General features: G+C 39.3%; 1 protein-coding gene and 1 non-coding gene across 3 annotated transcripts; one reads left to right on the top strand and one right to left on the bottom strand.

The window, feature by feature from the left end:
* The first annotated feature begins 1,008 nt into the window (after positions 1–1,008).
* On the top strand, positions 1,009–1,132 carry LOC133813357 (small nucleolar RNA snoR126). The gene has a single exon (XR_009884378.1). It is a non-coding gene; the product is annotated as a small nucleolar RNA snoR126 (small nucleolar RNA).
* Positions 1,133–3,484: 2,352 nt separating this feature from the next.
* LOC133807314 (growth-regulating factor 1-like) lies at positions 3,485–7,407 on the bottom strand. 2 transcript variants are annotated; one of them, XM_062245576.1, is made up of 4 exons: positions 6,528–7,407; positions 5,823–6,047; positions 5,045–5,414; positions 3,485–4,621 (listed from the first exon to the last, which is right to left on the bottom strand). In XM_062245576.1, exons 1-4 carry the CDS (start codon positions 7,027–7,029, stop codon positions 3,802–3,804), a joined length of 1,917 nt encoding a protein of 638 aa, XP_062101560.1. In that variant the 5' UTR covers positions 7,030–7,407; the 3' UTR covers positions 3,485–3,801. The 2 variants fall into 2 exon arrangements, with proteins under 2 accessions (XP_062101560.1, XP_062101552.1); XM_062245568.1 differs by having other exon boundaries at positions 5,045–5,417; positions 6,528–7,406.
* Between the last annotated feature and the right edge of the window lie 15,456 nt (positions 7,408–22,863).

Below are 22,863 nucleotides of genomic sequence, written 5' to 3'. Positions count from 1 at the left end.
TTTAAATCTGAAATTTTATAAATACAAAATTAACACCTAAAACATTAAATTAAAAAATGATTTAAAATTCAAATTTAATTTAATTAATTTTTTTCTAATTTATATGATTTTTCAAAAATTATTATTTAAAAATAATTTTTATATTTAGATATTTTCAAATTTTCAAATTTAATTAATAACAATTACTTCTAATATCTCAGATTTTTCAACAAATCTTAATTTCTTTTCTTCATATATTTAGATCTTCTGAAAAATCTTAGACATTAAAAATAATTTTTTTAATTAGATTTGAATTTTTTAAAATATCTAATTATAAATATTAATTTTTAATTTAATATTTTATGTGTTAATTTTTTATTAATTAAATTTAGGATTTAAATATTTTCTTTTTAAAATTAAACTTGTTTTTATTATTTATGCTACAAATATTAAAAGTTATTATTTAAGTCCAATAGTTTCTTAAATTTAGGTGTTTATACCGTTAATATCCTTATTTAAAAAAATTTATATTTGTATTTATACCATTAAAAAAATCAGTTAAGTATTTATGAACAAAACATGCATAAAGTTAGGTAATTATCCTTATTTACAAATAAATTGATATAATGTATATAGGTCTAAAAATCCCAAATTTGTGTCCAACGGCTCACGGCACAGGCCCAGTAGATTCGTTGGACCTGATAGTGGTCTTGCAAGCAACTACATTGTCGCCGAAAAGACGTTATTACCTCAAAACTAAAACAAACAAAAGGATAACATGGGGACAATAATGTCATTTCATGATCCTCTCCCCTTTCCTATAAATTCATCCCTTCCTCAATTGAAAAAATAGGGTTCCGTCGAAAATAAATCCAAATACGATTGCGCCTCTGATAGGCAATGGCGGCAGTGCATGGTCTTTTATTTTGTTTTTGTTTTTTTTTTGATGAAATCTTCAGTCTACTCACTGTTTTCTCCGATCATGGGTTTTATTTATTTTATAAATGGAATAATATGAAAACATAGGTATGGCGATGATGACAAATTTCATTTCTCGATCCTGAATATGTGTATTTTGACAATATACATGGACAAGAAGCAAAGCATACGTACTTTGCTCTTTGATGACTGTATTTGTGCGTGTCTGAGCCTTTAAATGAGTAATAATTTTGTAGAGGTTTTGAGGGTAATGACAAATGGGTTTTGGGGGTTCATTTGTAAATTTAATTGTTGGATCAAAATTGAAAAGTAAAATAAAATGAAGAGATATTTGATTGGGGTTAGTTGGGTTGAGTTAGACGTTGGTGGGAGGTGTGGGCTTCCCTTAATAAATGAGCAAACTGCAAAATGTAGAAAGTTTGTTGATTGCCAGACGATATAGGAGTGTAGGACTTGGACAGACAGACAGAAACAGACTATTATCACCATTCGTAATGTTCATTATTTTACCCCAAAAATTAAATAAATAAAGGTAAAGGAATAAAATTTGAATATATTCCCTTCATTATTGTTTCTGCATAATAAAATAAATAAATAAATGGCTACAACATAGAATAGAGTAACTATTCAGAAGCCCAGTGAATGTGGAATCTTAAATTCAACAAGAAATCTAACACAGTAATAAAGAACATCAAAACAAAGACAAGAACAAGTTGCTTGGTTCAGTTCACTTCAGACTACTCTAAACCTCTAATCCTTCTACTATCATAAAACTTCTGATCACCCAACATCACTTCACAAGTTCATAACCCAAAACATTTCAGAAACTGTCATATTTTATGATATATACGCATGGTGTCTACATTTTTTGAAATTAAGTTCACTCTATGGGATTTAACATGAAAATTTAAAGGGAAAAATCATAGTTTTATGTGTATTTTAGATTGTTTGGTAACAATTTTCTATTAATTTAAAAGTTATTTCGGAAAAGTGAACAAGGAGAGCATTTACACAAATTAAAACCTCTAACCTAAAACTAAAACTAAACAATGAGAAGTAGCTAAATTGATTCATTACAGTACAATAACAGTAGGTGAAATGTACCTTCCAAGTAAGTGTCTTTATTGATTTAAACATTGTAAAAGGGGTGGATTATAATTGGAAATTTTCCCAACTAAAACTACAGCTGAAATTCACTCAAATATAGTATATATTGTTGGCATCATTAGTAGTAGTAATAGTACAACTTTTGCATAAAAATCAAAATATCCAACACACATGAATTGAGTTAGAGTGAGCTTGATAGTATTGTACATTATCCGATTTGTGGGTGGGCCCAACTCAGCTCAACATTATTTCGGGTGCGGGGTCGGAGCTTTTAAAGAAAAGGCTATCAGAACAAGTCAGAGAAAGAAAGTGTATGTGTGTGTGTGTGTGTGTGTGGGGGGGGAAGGACTAAAGCTCGCTCGAGTCACGTCCAATGGTTGGTCCAGACTCATAGTCACACCTTGGCCCATTGCCATTAACTCTCTGCAACATACAATGCGGTTGCCTGCCGGGTAGGCAGCCCACAAGGGTGCCTCCTGTCTCAATCCGGGGAACTCCCAAAATCCTCACTCTTCTTATGTACATACATACATACCAATAATTGAATATAAAGCTATAATCAAAACAAAATACAAATTGATAAAAAGATGAGTAATGTTCATTATTTTTGGTTGAAGACATTTGACTGGTCAACCAACAGTAGTAGTATTATACTTCAATAATTTTGAGGTTTATCTTATTGTGAAATCATCCATGCTGATATGTCCTCGGATTAGTAGACCAATTGAAAGGTGTTTTGATAAGGATCTGCATCACAGGTCATATCTCAATAACCAATCTGCATTTTCTAAATGATATCTTATGTATTATATTTATACACGTATTATATATATATTCGACTTTAAATGCTATTGGTGGGACTTTTAGTATTTTTTGACCCGTGAATAGTTTTCGGCACAATTTTTTTATGATTGTGTATATTATATTTATTTAGAGCATCCTGCAAATTTTTAGAAAATTACGAATAATTTACACATGTTTTCAACGCGCATAAAAAAAAATAGTCACGAATGTAACATGTTTGAACTTAGTTTTCGATACTGTAAACTATTCAGAATTTCTGAAAATTTGCAGGATGTTCTAAATAGCTACAATATACACGGTCATAAAAAAAATTACGCCAAAAACTGTTCACGGATCAAGAACACTGAGAGTCCCACCGGTAGGGCTTAAAAGAAACGTGCAGGAGAATTTCCCATGATCTTTAAAGTTTTCCTATCATCATTGACTTGCTTTGTCCTTGCTGTTTTGGGGGATAGCCTGCATCATAACTCATCCTCCTCGTAGCTTATAGCACTTTGTAATGTTATTTTTTGACTAGTCTCTCTTACAAGGATATACTTTCAAGAAATCATTCAGAGGTAGAAGAAATTATTGGTAATAATAATGCATTCTCTGAAGTCTTTTGGATTGAGCATATGTAAAGAATATATAGTGATTATATAATTCAGAAAAAAGATGCCAAGAAAACCCAGATGAGATATTTTATAATTAGACAGATTACCACAGCCTAGATTACATTAAGCTCATGAAACCGAAAAAAGGTAAGAAAGAAAAATACAATGTTTCCATAGATCACATTAGTCAAACTGGCTAGTACCCGTTCAAATAAGGATCAGCCATGTCATTGTTCTGTAATTTAAGAAATCCATGAAGAAAGCAAATGATTAAAAAAACATAAAGAGGATAAAAATGAGAACAACAAAATGTTACTCCAAGCTTGTTGAGTGTCTTTAGACCAAGTCAAACTCTTTTGCCTGGATTAGTACAACAACCTTACAGAGATGGAACAGAGGAACTAGCCAGAGTTGAACCAAGAACGTCATCAAATACACTAGCCCCATCAATGTTCCTTTTATTGTCAGCTCTAGGACTGCTTCCTGAGCTGCTATTCGAGAGTGAACAGAAGGTTGACTTTTGTAGGACACCAGTTGGGGAAGAACCCAATTGAGGACTACCATCCCACCCTTCTGTCAAGAGATTAAGGGAAGAAGGGTTTTTACAGGCCTGAACACTTCCAGCAGTGTTAGTTAAGACCTCTCCTAGAGGACCCCCCATTGAGCTTCCCCAAGATTTAGGAACCCAGTTAGTTAGTTTATGAGTTGCTTCACTAAGGTCATTGTTCACCCCAAGATTCATCTGCATTGGTTCGATCTCCCGAGATAGCCTCAGTGGAGAAAGAGCCATTTTTTCTTGTCTAGTTGGTGAGTTTGTGGATGATGAGAACTCGGAGGATGTCACAGGAATCGACATTGAGAGTTGGGTCCAGTCAGACTTTATTTCTTCCGGCCATGTGATGACAGATCGATTGGATTGGTCCTTGGGCCAGTCGTCGATGAAATGGCGAAGAGGATGATGCTGATCTTGAGCCTCTTGGCCACTGAAATCAAGGAAAGAAGCATAGTTTTTGGAGTTTATGTAAGCATTTTCTTGTGAGGGATTAAGGAGAGAATCGGTAGAAACAAGCCCAAACTCTGACTGAGAGGATGCTCCAGGTGGGATTTCTTGTTTTAGAACGTTAAAAGTGGATTGATTTGATTTGGTGTTAACATTTGAAGAAGACATCACGGACTGGGCCCCTCTAAGGTCTTGCATTCTGCAAGAGACATTCCCTTTTTGCTTAGAAAATGCCTAAGAATGAGCGCAAAGCTTGAAAACAGAAACAGATCATTGAAACTTGTAACAATCAACAGGAAAAACAAGAAATAAGTTTAAATTTCCAGCCTCCGTAATTGCCATATAATTCAAACCAAAAGGCATTACTAGATCCAACTTCTCATGAAAATGGATAACAGCCTCTTAGAGAAAGGAATCCTAAGTCCAGCTGTTAAGACTAGTCACTTTCACCAAAGTAAAGACAAAATGATGGGGTCTACAGTATACCATAAAAGTAAAAGTAAAAATGGGTACACAAACCGTTTTAGACACCAATGTTATCTTAAATAACGTTCACAAGTCCTTAACAAAAAATAAAAATCAGAATAAATCAGCTCTAATCCATAAACCTTAAATATTTCACCTGTTCACAAGAGTATCTGTAGAAGGATTGGTAGCAGCAGCACCAGACTGCAAGCCCTTGAACTGGTGCTGTGTTATGGCAAGGTTGTTGGACGCACTGCCTCCTCCACCTCCACCAGGCATCGCAGATGTCGACACAGAGGTCGTCATCTGCGCCGCCTTTGAGTTAGTGGTCCCAGAGGCAGCTTGGCCAGTCTGGCCTTCCACAGGCTTTCTTGAACGATGGCGCCCCCTGTTAATGTGCCTTTCACAATACTTCTGATCGGCAACAGCGTCTCTGGAGCAGCGCCATTTCTTCCCATCTGTCCGGCGACACCTCCCTGGCTCGGGGTCGGTATTGTCAGCAAAACCCAGATGGAAAGATCCCCACCCTACTGCATAAGAAATTCAAGGGAAAAGGGAAAAAAAAAAAGAACACCAGGAACAGATCATATCAGACAGATTTCAAATTTAATATTGCTTTCTGGTTGTGAAAATAAAAAGTGTTATTATTAGAAAGACAAACAAAAGGACTATAAGATTATTGCAGATGCTATGAGACTTATAACAGCAATAAAGGGATACCCTATAGAAGAGAAGGCATACTAGGAAAAAAACTGAAAGAAAGAAAGGACATTACATATGCCAACTGCCCGAACTAAATGTACAGTATATCTCGAAGACAGAGATTTTCCCTTCTTTTTTTTCTTTTTTTTTTTAGTTTCCCTTTTAACTCTTTTTTCCTACCACCTCCTAAGAAACATGTACAGAAATGAGATTAAGGTTGGAACAATGCTTACATGAATTAGGAGGCAAGGAAACGGCAGAGGAACCCGCCAAGCCATATGGATTGAGGGATTTCTTGAGGGGCATGAGTAAATTGGATGGTACAGCCACATTTGAGGTGATATACTTGTAGATCAAGGCTTGGTGCTCTAGCTCTATCCACTGGGATGGAGTAAACGGTGCTCTAATCCCAGTAAAAGTCGCATGCATGCTTGCATTCAAGCTTCCAGAACCATAACCTGAAACCAGAAAAAGAAATCTACAATCATTTCTGCAGGGGAATAAAGTGAAGAAAGACCCAGAAACTGAACTAGTCTTCTCTGCCATTCTCATTAATTTTCTCACCCTTTTCACATTTTTTTTTACTTTGTATCTATTTTGAAGCGATAAATTTACCAAATACTACAGTAGGAAAATACCAGATTCATCTGAGAAAAGAGGTTAGCTCTTTTTTTTTTTTTTCAAAACTCAAGATCTGAAACTTCTGCTGGTCCATAACAGCTACTCTGAGCACAACATTGAAACGCACCCAAACGGCAATTAAAGCAAACCCATTTATCTTCCTAAAATGTGTTTCAATCTCAGCTTAATCCTCACAATCCCCAAACTCCATCTTAGCAAAATCCAGATATTAATTCTGACAAGACCCACCAAACATTTCTTTACTTAAAAGAAAAATTAAAATTAAAAAAAAGGCACATAAATGAAAACACAAGTACCTGTACTCCTAGAGTAAGAAGTGGGGGGTCTTTGGTAGTAAGGAAAAGCAGAGTTTTGAGAGGTTCTTTCCATTAATGCAGCATCTTTACTGAGAAAAGAAACTTGTGATTTGTTTGAAGAGAAGCTAAGCATATGTTCTTGTTGGCGAGTATCAGCATGGAAGCCAAGAGAATTAGATCTCAACATAGGAGTTCCTTGGTGCAATGGCATTGTTTTTGAAGATGACAAATCAACAGTTTTAGCTACTTTTGAGCTCTTCCAGTCATCATCACAAGGCCCAGATCTTTCTTGCTTAATAAACCCAGATCCAAGAACACCATTATTTATTGACTTAGTCTCTGAATCATTGAACTGAGAAGAAACTCCCCCACCACCACCTCCACCTCCACCTCCACCTCCCCCACCTCCTCCTCCTCCTCCTCCTCCTCCATTACCACCACCACGCTCATGATGAGAAGGAGGACCCACCAAACTCTCCAAGCTCACCAACCCAAAATCCATTTTGGATTTGTCCACCAATCTACAAAACCTCTGTAAAGCATGAGTTCATAAGCTTGAAGAGAGAGAAAGACAAAAACTTTCAGATTTTATTTGAGCTAGATAGAGAGTGAGAGAGGCGCATCTGGAGAGTGGGTTGGGTTTTGTATAGTATAATCTTCTAAACAGTTGCTCTTTATATATATATATAAAAAAAATTATTTAAGAAAGAAAAAAAAAATAAAGGAGTTAGCTTTGAGAAATGAAAAATAATTGGGAAGAGGCTATGGAGAGAGAAAGGGAAAGAGTTGAAAATTGGGGAACAGACAGAGGCAGAGAGAGATGGCTGGCTAGTAGTAGAAGTAGTAGCCTAGTACCAAACACACTTGGAGCCTCTCAGACATCCTATGCTTATGCTCACACACATACATATATATATTCCTTTTTTTTCTTTACTCTTATCTCAACTCTTCTTGTTACAATAATTTTCTTTCAACTATCTTAGAACTTAATTTACTAAAATGCCCTTCATCCACCCCTAAAAAATCCAAATTTATTAATATTAACATATTTTTCATAACTACATATGTATACTTATACTTTACATTTGTAGTCACCCGTTCACATTCAAAATAACAATAAGATATTGTCTTTTACAGTAAATGTTTGACAAATAATTATTATTCAAATATTTTATATTATAAAAAAATTAATTAAACCAATGTCAAATGACAAAAAAAGTAGGAAATAAAACTTATTTAGCAGTCCTCCAACTATATAAATATTTGGAAATTTTATAGGAGGGCCTTTACGGAAAAGAATGTTTCTGGTTCATAAATAATTAGAAATTATAACTCAAATTTTTAAAAATTCTAAATAATTTTCAATGTCGAAAAACAATAGTTTAAAATAATTAGTTGCACTTGTATAAAAAAACACACACATGCAACTAATAATTTTAAACTATTATATTGGGCATCATAAATTATTCGGAATTTGCTGAAAACTAGTGGAATGTCTCTTATAACTACAATTTATAACGTCAAATGAAAAAAATTGGTTATAACTTCTCTACATACTGAAAATAGAAACGCCTCTACCAGTAGGAGCTAAACTGACACCCTACTATAGAAAGGAAGAGTTATATTCCCACCCAAAAAATTATAAAGAAAATATCAATTTGGCGCTTGTATTTTTTTTCAAATACGCAAATTGCCCATATGTTTTGTTAAATGATAATTTGGACCATATGTGTTTACAAAATTGATCAAAATAATACCTCATACCCGATTTTAGTCAAAATATTTTCAAATATAATATTCTTTCTCAGCTCATCGACCACCTTCTCCTCTAATGTGAACTCATCTTATCTCTAACAACTCAATAATTGATTTTATAATTAAAAATATTTTGACAAAAACAGATTTAGGGTACTATTTTGATCCATTTTATTAAATAGAGAATCTGAATTGTTATTTAACAAAACAAAATAGTCAATCGCGTATTCAGAAAAAATATAAGGACTAAAATGGTATTTTTCCAAAATTATATAAATACTCCCAACTAAATTAACTTATTTTCAATTTACAAAAAAACTTATTTAAAAAATTAAAACATTTTTATTCATACTGGCACGCCTTATAATTCCTAAACTAGATTAAAAAAAACTACATATACAGATATTATTTTGCAAATAATTATCAATTTTAGGTCATAGTACAAAATTACTTAAAAAAAAAAATCATTTTCACTAATTTTTCTAAATTGATTTTGATGTTTTTTTCAGGGTAATTTCTTTTGATATTAGATAATTTATTAAACTATAATAATTTATTATTGTATTATTCTCATTAATTAATATAATGATAATTTATTGTTTTTATTGTCTGCTATCATAATATGGCTTGTATTCATAATCCATGTGTTTGTTGTTACATGCGAGTTTATTTTCTTTTGTTGTCACTTGCTCACCCCTAATGATAATTATTTGTCATTTTGGTTTATTGTTGGTCTTACTTTAATAACGGAGCTTCTGTTCCGCTTTATTATATAAGCTAGTTGTAAAACACATACAATGTATGTGCTCTACTATTTTTCGTCTAATATTTTGAAATAAATTGTAATATAACAATAGTAATAATAAATATAATAATTGCTACCAAAAAAATAATAAATATAATAATAACAATTTTATCAAATAATAATATAATCAAAAGCATATCTTTCTCAATTTCAACTAATTAAAAAAATTGTAATAGAAGTTTGATAGTTTTTTTACTTAATTTATTATTTTTTTTAAATAAAATTTGAAAAAGCAAGTGGTAAATAAATATTTTAAAAACTGATTTGAAATAATTTTTAATTTTTAATTTCATACTTGTTAGTTTGTATTAGAAATTAAAAACATTAATATTTTTTTAAGAGTAAAAAAAATACATAATACATGTTATCCCTGTTTTTCACCTGTAACATGTGGCATGACTCAATGGGTCTGTGGGTCCTCTTAAAGAGGTTCAGGCCCATCCTGAGTCAACTGAACAAGGAAGGAAGAAACCTTGATAGCCCAAGCACCATCGAGCCCAACAACGTTCGATGGGCACGAGCATAACGAAGGAATCAAGACTAAGATGCAGGCCCGACTCATCTTCCCAGTCCCGACCTACCTATATCCTTCGGGATGTCAACTGAGGTGGCAAACTAACTAGTCGATGAAGATAGACCTTATCAAGAATCAAGGGGAGATACTCAGTGTCATGATGTCCATCTTGGCAAATGAACCCAAGTCCTGGTGAACAAACCAGGACTCCGGTAAGTGAACCGGGACATTAGTAAACGAACCTGAACTAGACTTTCGGATAGGGCAAGCCTAGCTAGTCCCAATGCTGACCTATCCCCATGAAATCCGGCAGTTGGTCTCCTCAACTAACCTGCAGAGGAGGGTACGCACGGAACGTATACTATTCCTAGGAAACAATACTGCACTACTCTGACAGATCCTGTCCCTAGGATTGTTAGGAATGAGTTTCCTAATATGCAGCGGAATGGTGGTGGATTGGCCCAGTGTACAACAAAATTTTTGTAACATATTTAAACTACCTTTAAATATGCAGATCCATTAATATACATACATTAATCACAAGAAAGTAAATAGAAAACATACCTCTTGATGCCTATCAAGTGTCATTGCTATCTTTTCGTAATTTGAACGAACTTTCTATCCAAGCTGCTCCCAGGTACTCACACCAAGATCTTCCACAACGTTCTCTACACCTCAAGAAGTGTGTGGGCACTTAGAGAATAAATGATGGTTAATTTTTGATTCTACTTGATGTATTCAACACATGAGATCAAGAGAATAATGCCTGGAATTGGTTATGTATCTTTTCAGGGAGAGATAGAAAAGTATTGTTATTTTTCACAGAGCGAATAATTGAGTGTCTTTCTATTTTTTGATAAGTCTAACTTAAATAGAAAATATCTAAATTTAAAAAATAAATATGTAACCAATTTACAATTTATCTTTTAATTAATTAATTATCTCATTAATAAAAATATCCAAAAACTAATTTTTAAAATTTTCCGTTAATTAATTAATTAAATAAATAAAATTGAAAAATCTATCGCTGAAAATTATGCAGTACTGTGTGTGTCGTGTACCACCCTATATTTTAGGGATATTTGATTTTTCTATTTTTATTTAATTATTTATTCAAACTACCTTGTGAGATAAAAATCTAACAACCTGATAACTAATTCAAATTTGAATTAAATATATTTTTTAACTAATTATCAAATATAATTAATTATTTGAATAAATATCAATCTTTTAAATTCAAATATAATTTGAACTTATCAGATTATTATATCCCACTCAAATAAATATATTTAATTAATTTTACTAATTAATTAAAAACCAATAATAATTTCAAAATTAAATATTTAATTTATTATAATTTTAAAAATTATAGTTAATTAATTATTTAATATAAATTTGAAAATTAATTTAATTATTTAATATAATTTCAAAAATGACAAAATAATTAAATATTAATTAATTTTGTTAATTACAACTAATTTGTAAATAATTGATTAATCACTATTATCACATAATTGCATATTTGGCCGAAGAACAAATTTCTTCTTAAATATGTCTTTCAACCATTGTTCCCTTTATATCAACTCTTGCCTTGAATAGTGTTGATAGAGCTGATGTGGGGACCTATGGACCTATAATTCTAAGTTTCAATAAATTTGAGAATATTAATTAAACTCTTTAATTACGTAATCTTAATTTATTAATCTCATGATTACTCCACTATAAATATGAAATTGCACTCTTGTAATTATAGACATTTCATTTACTGAGTACTTTATAAAATAAAGCGTCCATTGATATAATCATTACATACAAATTAACCTTCTAATAATGGTTCATAATTAATCGGGAATAAAATTACTATTTTACCCTTTTAATTATATATTGTTTCCTTAAGTACCATTGACTTTACTAGTGAAGGTTAATTCATCACTAAATTATGAATTTGAGCTCAATAACCTTTCAGTCCTAAAAGTCAACCCTTAAGAGAACCATTATTCAATCTCTTACGAGAAGGTATAGATTCCATGTCTGTATACTATGTCCCCGGCCATTTACATTAATGAGTTCCCAAAATAAAAGTTTCTAGCCAGATCATTCTGACAGACCCTAACAAATGAATCAAATAACTCATATAACATAAACATGAGTTCATAGTAAGTTCAGGATTAAGATATATTTGTATATGATCATCAGTTGATATATTTAATTAATACTTCGAAACGATATTTAACTAAGTATTAATAGACATATTTGGTCCAGCTCTTTATATTCTCTAATATATAAAGTACATGCACTAATGTGTCTTACTGCACTAGTGATCCGGATCTAGATCACATGTATTCATAATACTAGTGGATTGTACTTGCAGTAACTAATCTAAAGATTCCATAACTTTATTTTACTGCAAACTATTCAAGTTTATTTATCTCAAACACAATCCTCTCGTACCAATACGTGTTTAAGATCACATATAGGAATTTTTCTGATATTTACATAATATTATCACAGAATAATATATTCCATAAAATATATGCATAATAAATTCAATTTATTTATTTATTTCTTAAAACAATGTCTACTACATATGCTTTTCAGGGAACAATTCCCAACAAGGATCCCCTTAGAAGCCCACACAGACTAGTCCGAGCCAACGTACAATGGGCAGCTGTAAGTCTTGGCCACACCTAAGCCGGCCCAATGGGCCTAGATTAACTACATTTTATTATGTAACATTCATTGTATTATGGTTCCATTAGCGAGAAAACTGTGATTACATCCCTATTGGGCCCGGATTAGTCCGGCCCAAGCCCACTGTGCTTGAATGCTTATAAATAGGGCTAGTTGTGCACTGTAGCAGGGATCTAGATTTTCTTTTGTAAGCAATTACTCTGCTAAAACTTGTAGAAAACTCCATTATCAAAAGCTCTTTAAGGTCTAATACAACTGACTCATGGACTAAGGCTCATTAACGCCCCAACCACGTAAAAACTTTGATTATTCATCTCTAATTCTTTCTTTTCAGCTCTTGCTTCTTAATATATTTCTAGTTTCTGAAAAACTCGGTAAACATTTTGGTGTTTTCATTGAGAGCTGAAGGAAGCTTGAATCAATCTTGATCATCTGAGAAAATGGTGAACACTAGGCATACCATGTTTTATCCAGCTCACCAGCAACAGCAAGACAATGGAGAACCATTGCCAACCGACAGTTTCCTCAAGACCAACCAGAGGACACGCCTTATCAGGATCCTTTGCCCGAAAATTCCCATAACTTCGAAGATGGGGGTGACTATGAAGAAGGCTATTACGAGGAAGATGAAGGGGAATATGAGGATCACGAGGCCAAAAACCCCATTGATCCTGACGAGAAGGATATGGATCTTGAGCAAGAGGATCCAGAGGTGGTCTGCCTGAGACAACAAGTCCTGGATCAAGAAGCCACCTATCAAGACTAGCATACCAAACGACGCTAGCTCTATTCCTCCTCTGGGACCATCCCTGCACCCTGGAGTCGGCCCATCGATTCTTGCTCATGAGAAAGGAAAAGCTAAAATGGTCGGTCCTGTTGGAGAAACAAACCCTCAGAAGAAATTTCACCCCGTTCAAAGAACCGGGGCTAACCCAGGGTGACTCCCTAGGAAAGAACGGATGAATCCTGACCCAGGATGGGATCATCTGAATGATCCACAAGGGAAGAGCCCACAGGGTATTAAGCCCCGGAACGTCCCTAAACAGGATGAACAGGAATGAAGCTTTTATCCCAGCACCTCCGTGAACAAGGATCACGAAGGGTGAAAACACGGAGAAGAGCCAGAAGCAATCAGTTCGGGAGATGATACTTCCCGAGTAGACTTGCGTGACAGCCTCAACACCTAAAAGGAGAGGGCCAGCAAGGAAAAGATTCGCCCTCGAGGAGGCGAATTGAGTAATAAAATCAATGACAGGAGGAACAAGAGAGTCCCCTTGGACGATGGAATGGCCAGACAGTTCATGGAATAGCTGGCCGCTCTTAAAAAAGTCATGGACTGCTGGTCCAAAAACAAGAAGGCGGAGGTTCCGATTCCGAAGAAGAGGAAAAGGAGCCATGAGCCAAGCATATACTGGAAATTGTGCTACCAAAGGGGTTCAAGATGTCGGACCTACCCGCCTATACTGAGAACACGAACCCCAGAGATCACTTGTCCTGCTACAATCGCCTGATGACTATTGCTCACGCCTCTGACAACGACAAGTGCTTATGTTTCTCAATCACTCTGGTTGGACCCACAGAAGAGTTGTGAAAAATACTTAAGGCGGGATCGATCCAGTCTTGGTCAAGATTGTAGTCAGCATTTTGTAAATAGTCCATGACTGCCATAAAGCTGGACATGCAAGTTAGTGCCCTGGCTAATGTCAAGAAACATCCCATAGAAACCCTTAAGGCTTACATCCAGCGATTTATGGAGGAAGCCTAAAAAACTAAGGTGGATGACACACAACGCCTGGTGGCTCTCCAGTTCGGGATTAGAGCTGGGTCCCCTCTCTGGGACGACATGCAGCGCAGCAAGGCGGCCACTCTTGAAGAATTCATCAGGAGGGCTCAAGGTTTCATCAACTGGGAAGAGGCTCGAATCCAAGCCTTTGGGTGGCAGCCAGCAACCCAGTCAACCATCCAAACCTTCCCCGGATACAGAGGGAAATATCCGGAAAATATCTATCCGGCACCCCCAGCAGCGTCCGGATGCGCTAGGACCCTTGGGATGCCATTCATGACCCTGGCAGTCTATGGGCCCACTTCAACAGGTATGCTCCCGCTCTATCAACCCCATTTTCTGGGTATGGAGTGGCACCCACCAAGTACAGTACCGCTCCCGGTGGTGCTCAACCACCTCAAGCCAGAGGAGCTGAGGCAAGCATAAACCCCTCCCGGGCAAAGAGATCGGGCAAGAGTCAGAACTGATCCGAGCCATCAAAGAAGGGAAAAAAAGGGTTACGAGCCCCAATGCACAAAATATACCAACTTGGTGGACACACGGGAAAATATCTACCTGGCAATGGGCAATGTAGTCCATTACTGGAAGTCATCCCCCTTGTTTAAAGGGGGAAATAATTCGAGGGACACAAACAAAAGGTGCGCCTACCACAAGGACATGGGTCACACGACCAAAGAATGTCTTCAGTTGAAGGACAAGATTGAGAACTTGATCAAACTGGGGCATCTCCATCAATGGGCCAGGATGCCAACAAGGGTTCCGGGACTGCCAGCAGCTCCCGGACAACCTATGGCCCCAGGTGCACCTGGATCGTACCGACTTCCTCAGGGAGGGTACGCTACAGGTTCGGGAGCACAGGCCCCCCCAGGGGGCCCCAATAGTGCAAGCACCTGGGCCTGAGACGTCGTATCCTCCCGGAACTGTGCCTCCACGGGTAGATGCCCACGTGGCCACCATATTAGGAGGCACGTATCTGGGAGGTCCATTCCGAAATGATTAGAAAATGTACCTCAACAATCTTGAGCACGACCATGAGGTATGCGCCTTGGTCCAAACTCCAGCCTAGCGCCCAAAGTTGATGAACCTGCCCATCACGTTCACGAAAGAGGATGCCCAGAACATTCATTTCTCGCATCATGACCCCTTGGTCATTGATGCCCAAATCGCCAAAAAAAGGGTATCCCGAGTGTTGGTGGATGACGGAAGCTCTGTCAACATACTGTTTAAGCTGACATTCACAACAATTGGATTGACAGAGGCAGATCTAGCCTCATACCCAACACAGATCTACGACTTCAATGAGGATTCATTGCTCCCGATGGGTAAGATCTAACTACCTGTGACGTTGGGGAACGAGGTTCAAGGCTCGTTCAAATATTGCATTTTTGTAGTGGTAGATTGTCCCATTGCGTACAACGTAATTTTTGGTCGTCTCGCTTTAGTCGATTTCGCCGCCATCACCTTCATCCTCCATCTCTGCATGAAGTTCCTATGCGATAATGGAGGAGTGGGAACTATGCGGGGATATCAAAAAGCGCCCGAAAGTGCTATCATGTCTCCACCCGACCAATCTACATGGTTCGCGAAGAGCCTCTTGAAGAGGAAAACGCTGATCCAATCCCACCACCACAGCCAACACGGAGGGTGGTCCGGGAGGAGGATGAATTGGATCCACAAATAAAAGTGGATGAGGCATTAGAACCCATGGAGGAGGTGGAAGAATTGTGCATCAATGACAACAACCCGACCAAAGTAATCCGCGTCGGGAGAAACCTGAACTCAGAGATCAGGGCTGCCATAATTGCCCGGGTGAAAAAAAACCAGGATGACTTGGCCTAATCGCATTCGAATATGACCGAGATCGATCGCAATGTCATATGTCACGCCCTGCACATTGACATAAGTACAACTCCCATCCGGCAGAAGCAGATACCCCTAGGGGCGGAGAGGGAAAAAGCCTTCAAGTTATAAGTCGAGAAGTTGTCCTCGATCAAATTCATTCGGGAGGCCTTGTATCCCGTTTGGCTGGCCAATCCGGTGTTGGTACCAAAGCCGAACGGGACGTGGAAGACTTGCATCGAATACACCGATCTTAACAAGGCATGCCTGAAAGATTGCTTCCCTCTGCCCCAGATTGACTAGATGGTGGATGCTACATTTGGGTATGAGTTGTTGAGTTTCATGGATGCCTACTCCGGCTATAACCAGATCTCAATGCATGTAGCAGACTAGCAACACACCAGCTTCCAGACGAACAAAGGCGTGTACTGCTACATCGTCATGCCCTTCGGGCTTAAGAACACTGGGGCCACCTATTAGAGGCTGGTCAATAGGATGTTCTGGAACCAACTAGGAAAGAACATGGAAGTCCATATAGATGACATGTTGGTCAATTCTAAGACTTCGGCCAAACACGCAGATGACCTGGCAAAAGCATTTGCCATCATCCGGAAATATGGGATGAAGTTGGACCCCAAAAAGTGCACCTTTGGCATGGCATCCGGGAAGTTTTTGGGATTCATAGTAAACTCGAGAGGAATAGAAGCCAACTCGGACAAGATCAGAGCGCTGATCTAGATGCCTTCGCCACAGAATCACAAAGACAATCAAAGCTTGACGGGAATAATAGCAGCTTTGAGCTGCTTCATCTCAAAGTCCACGGACAAGTGCATCCCATTCTTCAATATAATTTGTGGAAGCCAGAGGTTTGAATGGACGGCTGAGTACAAAGAGGCCTTACAGAAATTAAAGGAGCATTTGGCCCAAGCACCAATCTTGTCGAAACCAGTGGATGGGGAGCCATTGTACCTGTATTTGGCAGTGCTGGAACATGCCATCAGCACCGCTTTAGTGCGAGAAGAGGGAAAGGTCCAGCTCCCGGTCTATTAAGTAAGTAAAAGGTTGTTGGGCGCGGAATCCAGATAGCCATTAATCAAGAAGCTGACATTTCGCCTACTGACTGCCTCCAGGAAACTGAGACCTTACTTTGAGACCCACGCCATTGAGGTACTGACGAACCATCCCCTGGGACAAATACTACAGAAACTCGAATCATCGAGGAAACTCTTGAAGTGGGCCATGGAGCTTAACCAATTTAACATAGCATATGTCCCCAGGATTTCTATCATGGAGCATAGAATGCACTGGGATAACTGAAGATGAAGAACCCGTCGACCCCATAATGCCCATGTGGAAAATCTTCGTAGATGGAGCCTCAAATGAAAATGGGGTCGGGGCTGGGATCATCTTGATTTCCATGCAAGGTCACCAGTTGCAAAGCACCCTACGCTTCCAGTTTGAAGCGCCAAACAACAAGGCTGAGCACGAGGTCATGCTGGCCGGACTACGCTTGGCCTGAGAGGTAGGAGTAACAAATATAGAAGTCCACAATGACTCCCAACTGGTGGTCAAGAAATTTTTGGGGGATTACAAAACGAAGGGGGAGAAGATGGCCGCCAACGTGACATGAACTTGGGAGTTACTCCAATCTTTCAAGAAATACTCCCCAGGGAACAGAATGTGTTTGCAGACACATTGGCAAAATTGGCCATGGATGTTGAAGTAGAACTCTCCAGGGTGGACCCAATCGACCATCTACCTACGCCTAGTATTCAAGCCCCCGCAATCATCAATGTCATCGATTACTCTACGTCTTGGATGAGCCTTTTCATCCAGCACCTGACCACTGGGGAATTGCTCGCGGATAGGGCTGCCGCCAGGAAACTTCAGTACCAGGCTCCCAGATACATCATGATGAATGGAAAACTCTATCGTAGGGGGTTGTTCATGCCTTATCTTTGACGCGTATCCATGACAGAAATGAGTGCAATCATGCACGAAATGGACGAAGGTTTTTGTGGGGATCACACAGCCAGACTCAGCTTGTCCAAGAAAATCCTAAGGCAAGGATTGTGTTTATTAAGTTCGCAAATTTTAACAATGCCAAAGGTAATTGAAGATCCTGCGAGCCCCTCCAACGGAAATAACCCTAATGACCATTCCCTGGCCTTTCGCAGTGTGGGGAATCGATTTAGTAGGATCGCTCTCAACGGGAAAGGGTGGAGTAAAATATTCCATTGTAGCCATTGACTATTACACCAAGTGGGGCAAAGCGGAACCAATGAGCACCATCACCTCCAAAAAGGCCCTGGATTTCGTCATCAACCAGATTGTGTGGCGATATGGCCTCCCTCACAAAATCGTGTCTGACAACAGGAAGAAATTTGATAGCGTCCACTTCACCGACTTCTATGAAAGACATGGCATCATCTAAAGCTTCTCCACAGTCGCAAGGCCTCAAGAAAATGGGAAAACAGAGGTCGTGAAGAATATTTTGAAGGGAACTCTAAAGAAAAAAACTCCAAGCCTGAAATAGCAAGTGGCCGAAAGAGTTGCCCTGCGTACTATGGGCCTACTAGACCATAGAAAGAACGTCGACCAGACATACTCCCTATTTGATGTTATACATATGTGAAGCGGTCATCCTAGTAGAAACGGCGGTCCCATCTCACAAACGAGACACATATGATCACATCCGGAACCACGCCTTCAAGAATCTCTAGATCTAATCGAAGAGATCCAGGAGGAATCACAGGTGCAGCTGAAGATGTATCAGGGAAAAAAAATTGCCAGGCACTTTAACTCTAAAGTTAAAAGTCGAAAGTTTGAAATTGGCGATCTAGTCCTTAGAACAGTCTTCCCTGCAACTCAAGATCTAGGAGTCGGAGGTTTGAAACTGGCGATCTAGTCCTTAGAAGAGTCTTCCCTGCAACTCAAGATCCAGGAGTGGGGGTTCTGGGACCAAACTGGGAAAGACCCTATGAAATCCAAAATGAAATATGTCAGATAACGTATAGATTAAGGCAACTAGACAAAACGGAGGTCCCAAGGGCCTGGAATGCAGAACACCTTTGCCGGTACTATCAGTAGTCGGGAGGATCTAATTCTGTTTTGTTTAACATTTTTTATTTCTAGCAATGTACGCCCCAGGATGATTTCTTTTTTAATGGAAATGGTGTATACAAAACACCATAAGAAATGTTGTAAGGAAAGAAAAAGTTCACGTCCGTCTTCAATTTGTACACAAACAAGTGACCTAAGACTACACTCTTCATTCACTTGGGGGTAAGACCATCTTTACAAGTCCAGGAATAAAAGAGAATGCAAAGTTCAGAGCTTAGTCCTAAGGATGCAAAGCTTAGAACTTAGTCCTAATTCGAACTCATATAGACTCAGAGTGCAAAACCTGGCTCCCAACAAAAAGGATGCAAAGCTCAAAGCCTAATCCTATCCTGGACCTGCATGGTCCGGGGGGTTCAAAAAACCTAAAAGGATCAAGGCTAAAAGCCCAGTGCTACCCGGACCCATATCGTCCAGAGGCTTCAAAACCTAAAAGGATGCAAGGCTTAAATCCCAGTCCTAACTCGAACCCACATCGTCCTGGAGGGAGGGGGGGGGGGGGGGGTTCAAAACCTAAAAGGATACAAGGCTCAAAGCCCAATCCTAACCCGGACCGATATGGTCCGGGGGTTCGAAACTCAACTCCTAAAAATTGTTCCAGACCTAACGTGGTCCCGGATAACCAAATCTCAATTCATATTTTCCTTAGAATGGCCTAGAACCATTGAAACATGAATCTTAGGTTTAAATTGGTTAAAGTTAGTCTTATAAATGGCCCAGGCCGTTGGAACCTGAGCCTCAGGTTCAAAATAAGATAATCAACTAATCTCTGATGGTCCAGACCATGGAACCTAAACACTAGAGTTAGGACAAATAAATCAGACGACAGTTATTGACTCTTTAATGGTCCAAAGCATTGGAACCTGAACCTCAGGTTCCAAAAGAGTTAATTAATTAAGTCATATCTAAAAAATCCATAACGATCCCGACCGTTGGAACCTAAACCATAGAGTCGGGGTAAATCAGTTAAGTTATATTGACAAAGTCCAAAACGGTCCAGGTCGTCAAGACTTGAACGTGGGTCTCAGGGCAGGTTAAATACCTTCTACAATATTTCCCTAGTGGTCCTAGCCAATTGAACCAGGACCCAATATTCAACTTGAATTCATGCAGAATGATAAAACACTTACTGAATTTAGAAGAAAAAATAAACGAATATCAAGTGGAAACCATCATGTAGAGAGAAATCAATATATAACAATACAAATGATAAAAATTGTCTTGGACGCATCTGCATCCATAAATATAATACAACTACAAACACATAAAGGAAGCCCTAACTAAAATACAAAGCCCCAAGCCTAGGTTTCGTTACATCTGGGACATCCGGAGCATTTTCACCTTGTTCATCCCTAGCTAGGAGCCCCGCATCAAATTTTTTCTTGGCTTCGAATTCAGCCCTCCTTGCAGTCAGATTCAGATAGAGGAGGAGAGTTATGTTCTTGTCTTGGAGCCAGGCCATGTAAATGGCCTCGTCAAAAGTGGTTGCCAACATCTCGTCAGCCTGCTCCTTCTCCTGGCGAGCCTCCTCCCTCCACTTCATCTTGAGCTGAACCTTGCCCTCCAAAGCTTGGTTCTGGGACTCAAGGTTTGCCACCTTCTCCCGCTCCTGGCAATGTTGGACCTAAGCTGTCTCTAAAAGGGCTTTGATCGAAGCGTTCGAGCCACGAACACGACGTAGCTCCACCTCTAGGTTGTCCATCAACTTCTTACGTTCGGCTTCCTTCCTGGACAAAGCTTCCTTGTGCTGAGCCCAAACCCGGGCAGCTTCCTCACGCTCGGCATCAATCCGAGCAGCTTCCTTGGAAAGGGCCTCCCTAGTAGCTTCCCGTTGATTAACGACCCCCTCCAGCTCCATCTAGGCCGTCTCCAGCTTCACAACCATCTCGGCCACCAAATCTGCGTTCCTATGGGCCAACAAGGCATCCTGGAACAAACCAAAGTTAGAAAATTTACAAGGAATGATGATGGCAAAATAAAATATTAGACGGGCATGTGGCTTACCGCGGTGGCCTGATGATGAATGACTTGGGAAATAAAAAGGGCATCCTGGTTGGCCAAGGTGGCATATTGCTTGAGCTGAAGGGTGGACATGGTAGCCCCCATCTGGGCCAATAAGTCCGCAGCAAGTGGAGCCGTATCCTGCCCCAACTTAGGCCGGAACCCGATCTCGGCTACAAGTCGGTCCACGATCTGTTGGGGAGCATTGAAGGCCTCTGGGCGATTGGCAAACTCCACCTTCCATCGGATGATCAGGGCTGGGCCACCTAGTCCAGTTTGTCCCGTCCGTCGTCTTAAGCCTGGGACACCATTTTCATCATCTCCTCCTGGAGGACCAAATCCCCTTCCTCGAGAAGGACTAGGTTGACAGGAAGCCCTGGAGCCTTCGGGACCTCCTGCGTAACAACAAGGTTTTCCCCGAAGGAATACTCCTCAGCCAGAGTTAGATCCTTGGTCTTATTCCTCTTGGCCCGCTTTGAAGACCCCGCGAAAACCGAGTCCGCTTTCCTCTTGGCCGCCCCTCCTCCTTCGAAAGGCTCATGCTCCAAATAAATAACTTGGAGAGGAGCAGGCTGGGATGTGACCTTTTCGGTGTGCGCCACTAGGATGGAACTTGCAGCTGGAGCCTTCTCAGAGGCTTCTTGGATTGGCTCTGATTCCCTGAGGATCAGCTCATTATTTTCTTTTTGGTCGGCCCCTTGGTTGCCCTCTTCGCCGAAGCCTTGGCTGCAATCGCCCTAGCCTTGGTCATCTCCTTCATCTTGGCCACAGGGTTTGACATCTCCAGATGACCTTAGATAGACAGAAAAAGGAAACTAATCAGTAAAATACATGAATGAGGATAAAAGTAAAAAATAAGAGAAATATTCAAGTCTAAAGTCCTCCGGGATGAACTCTTATCTAAAGTACGGGAACGACTAAACTCCTCTAGGGCGAAAGAGTGAATTTGGTCTCCCATGTCATCCGGGTCCAAAAAGCTACCGTATTGTAGGAACCAGGATGAGTGCATGAGGGTTAGTGTGTATATAACAATGAGGCAAGAAAGCCCCACTTTCTTGAAAGCCCCTGTCAAATAATCTTGGAACTGTTGCCTATTCCTAACTAAGTTCTCAAAATGAGGAGCATGAGTTAAAATCAGAGGCGATTTACCTTGCCCTGAAATGCTAGCTCTAGAAGCTCCAGTGTTAGGCTGCCTCCCCTCGAGAAGGGCATCCAGCTCTTTAGACTCGGGCCTCTCCACCTGATGGGCCTGCTCCTTCTTCGCTTTCTCCGCGCCCGCCTTGGTCGCGACTTCCACTGCCTCGATGTGGATGAGGGCCAGCTCCTTCCTCAGGGCAGGATCCCTCTCACATTGCAGTCCCCAGAAGCTAGGGGCATCTATCAACTAGTTCACGATATTCATCTCGACCATCCGAAGGTTCTCCGTAGTTATAAAGCCCCCACGTCCAGCTCCTTGACCCTCAGAGTGGCATAGAATTTCTTTTGCTCTAGGATCGATTTGCTGAGCCGGGTCTAAGCATATGAACCTGTGTTCTAGGATTGTGAGTGTATAGTAAAAAAAACTAAAGCCTAGGTAAAAAAGTGAAGAAGAATAACTTATCCATAAGCTGGAAGTCCAGCACAAGGGTGGGGTTCTTGTGTAGGAGGAACCTAGATGTCATGGACCAATAGTGACATCCAGGGGGTGCTTCCATGTGCTGAATGGAGCCGGACTAACTCCACGGGCTTTCAGTCTATAAAATTTGTCCCGCGTCTTATCTTTGGAGTTGAGTTAAAGCTCCAGCTTGTAGAAATACAACACTTCCGTGGGAGTGGGCGTCAGGATCTC

The sequence above is a fragment of the Humulus lupulus genome, chromosome 1 (assembly GCF_963169125.1).
Source record: "Humulus lupulus chromosome 1, drHumLupu1.1, whole genome shotgun sequence".
NCBI lineage: Eukaryota > Viridiplantae > Streptophyta > Magnoliopsida > Rosales > Cannabaceae > Humulus > Humulus lupulus.
This window is presented reverse-complemented; position numbering and strand designations above follow the sequence as displayed.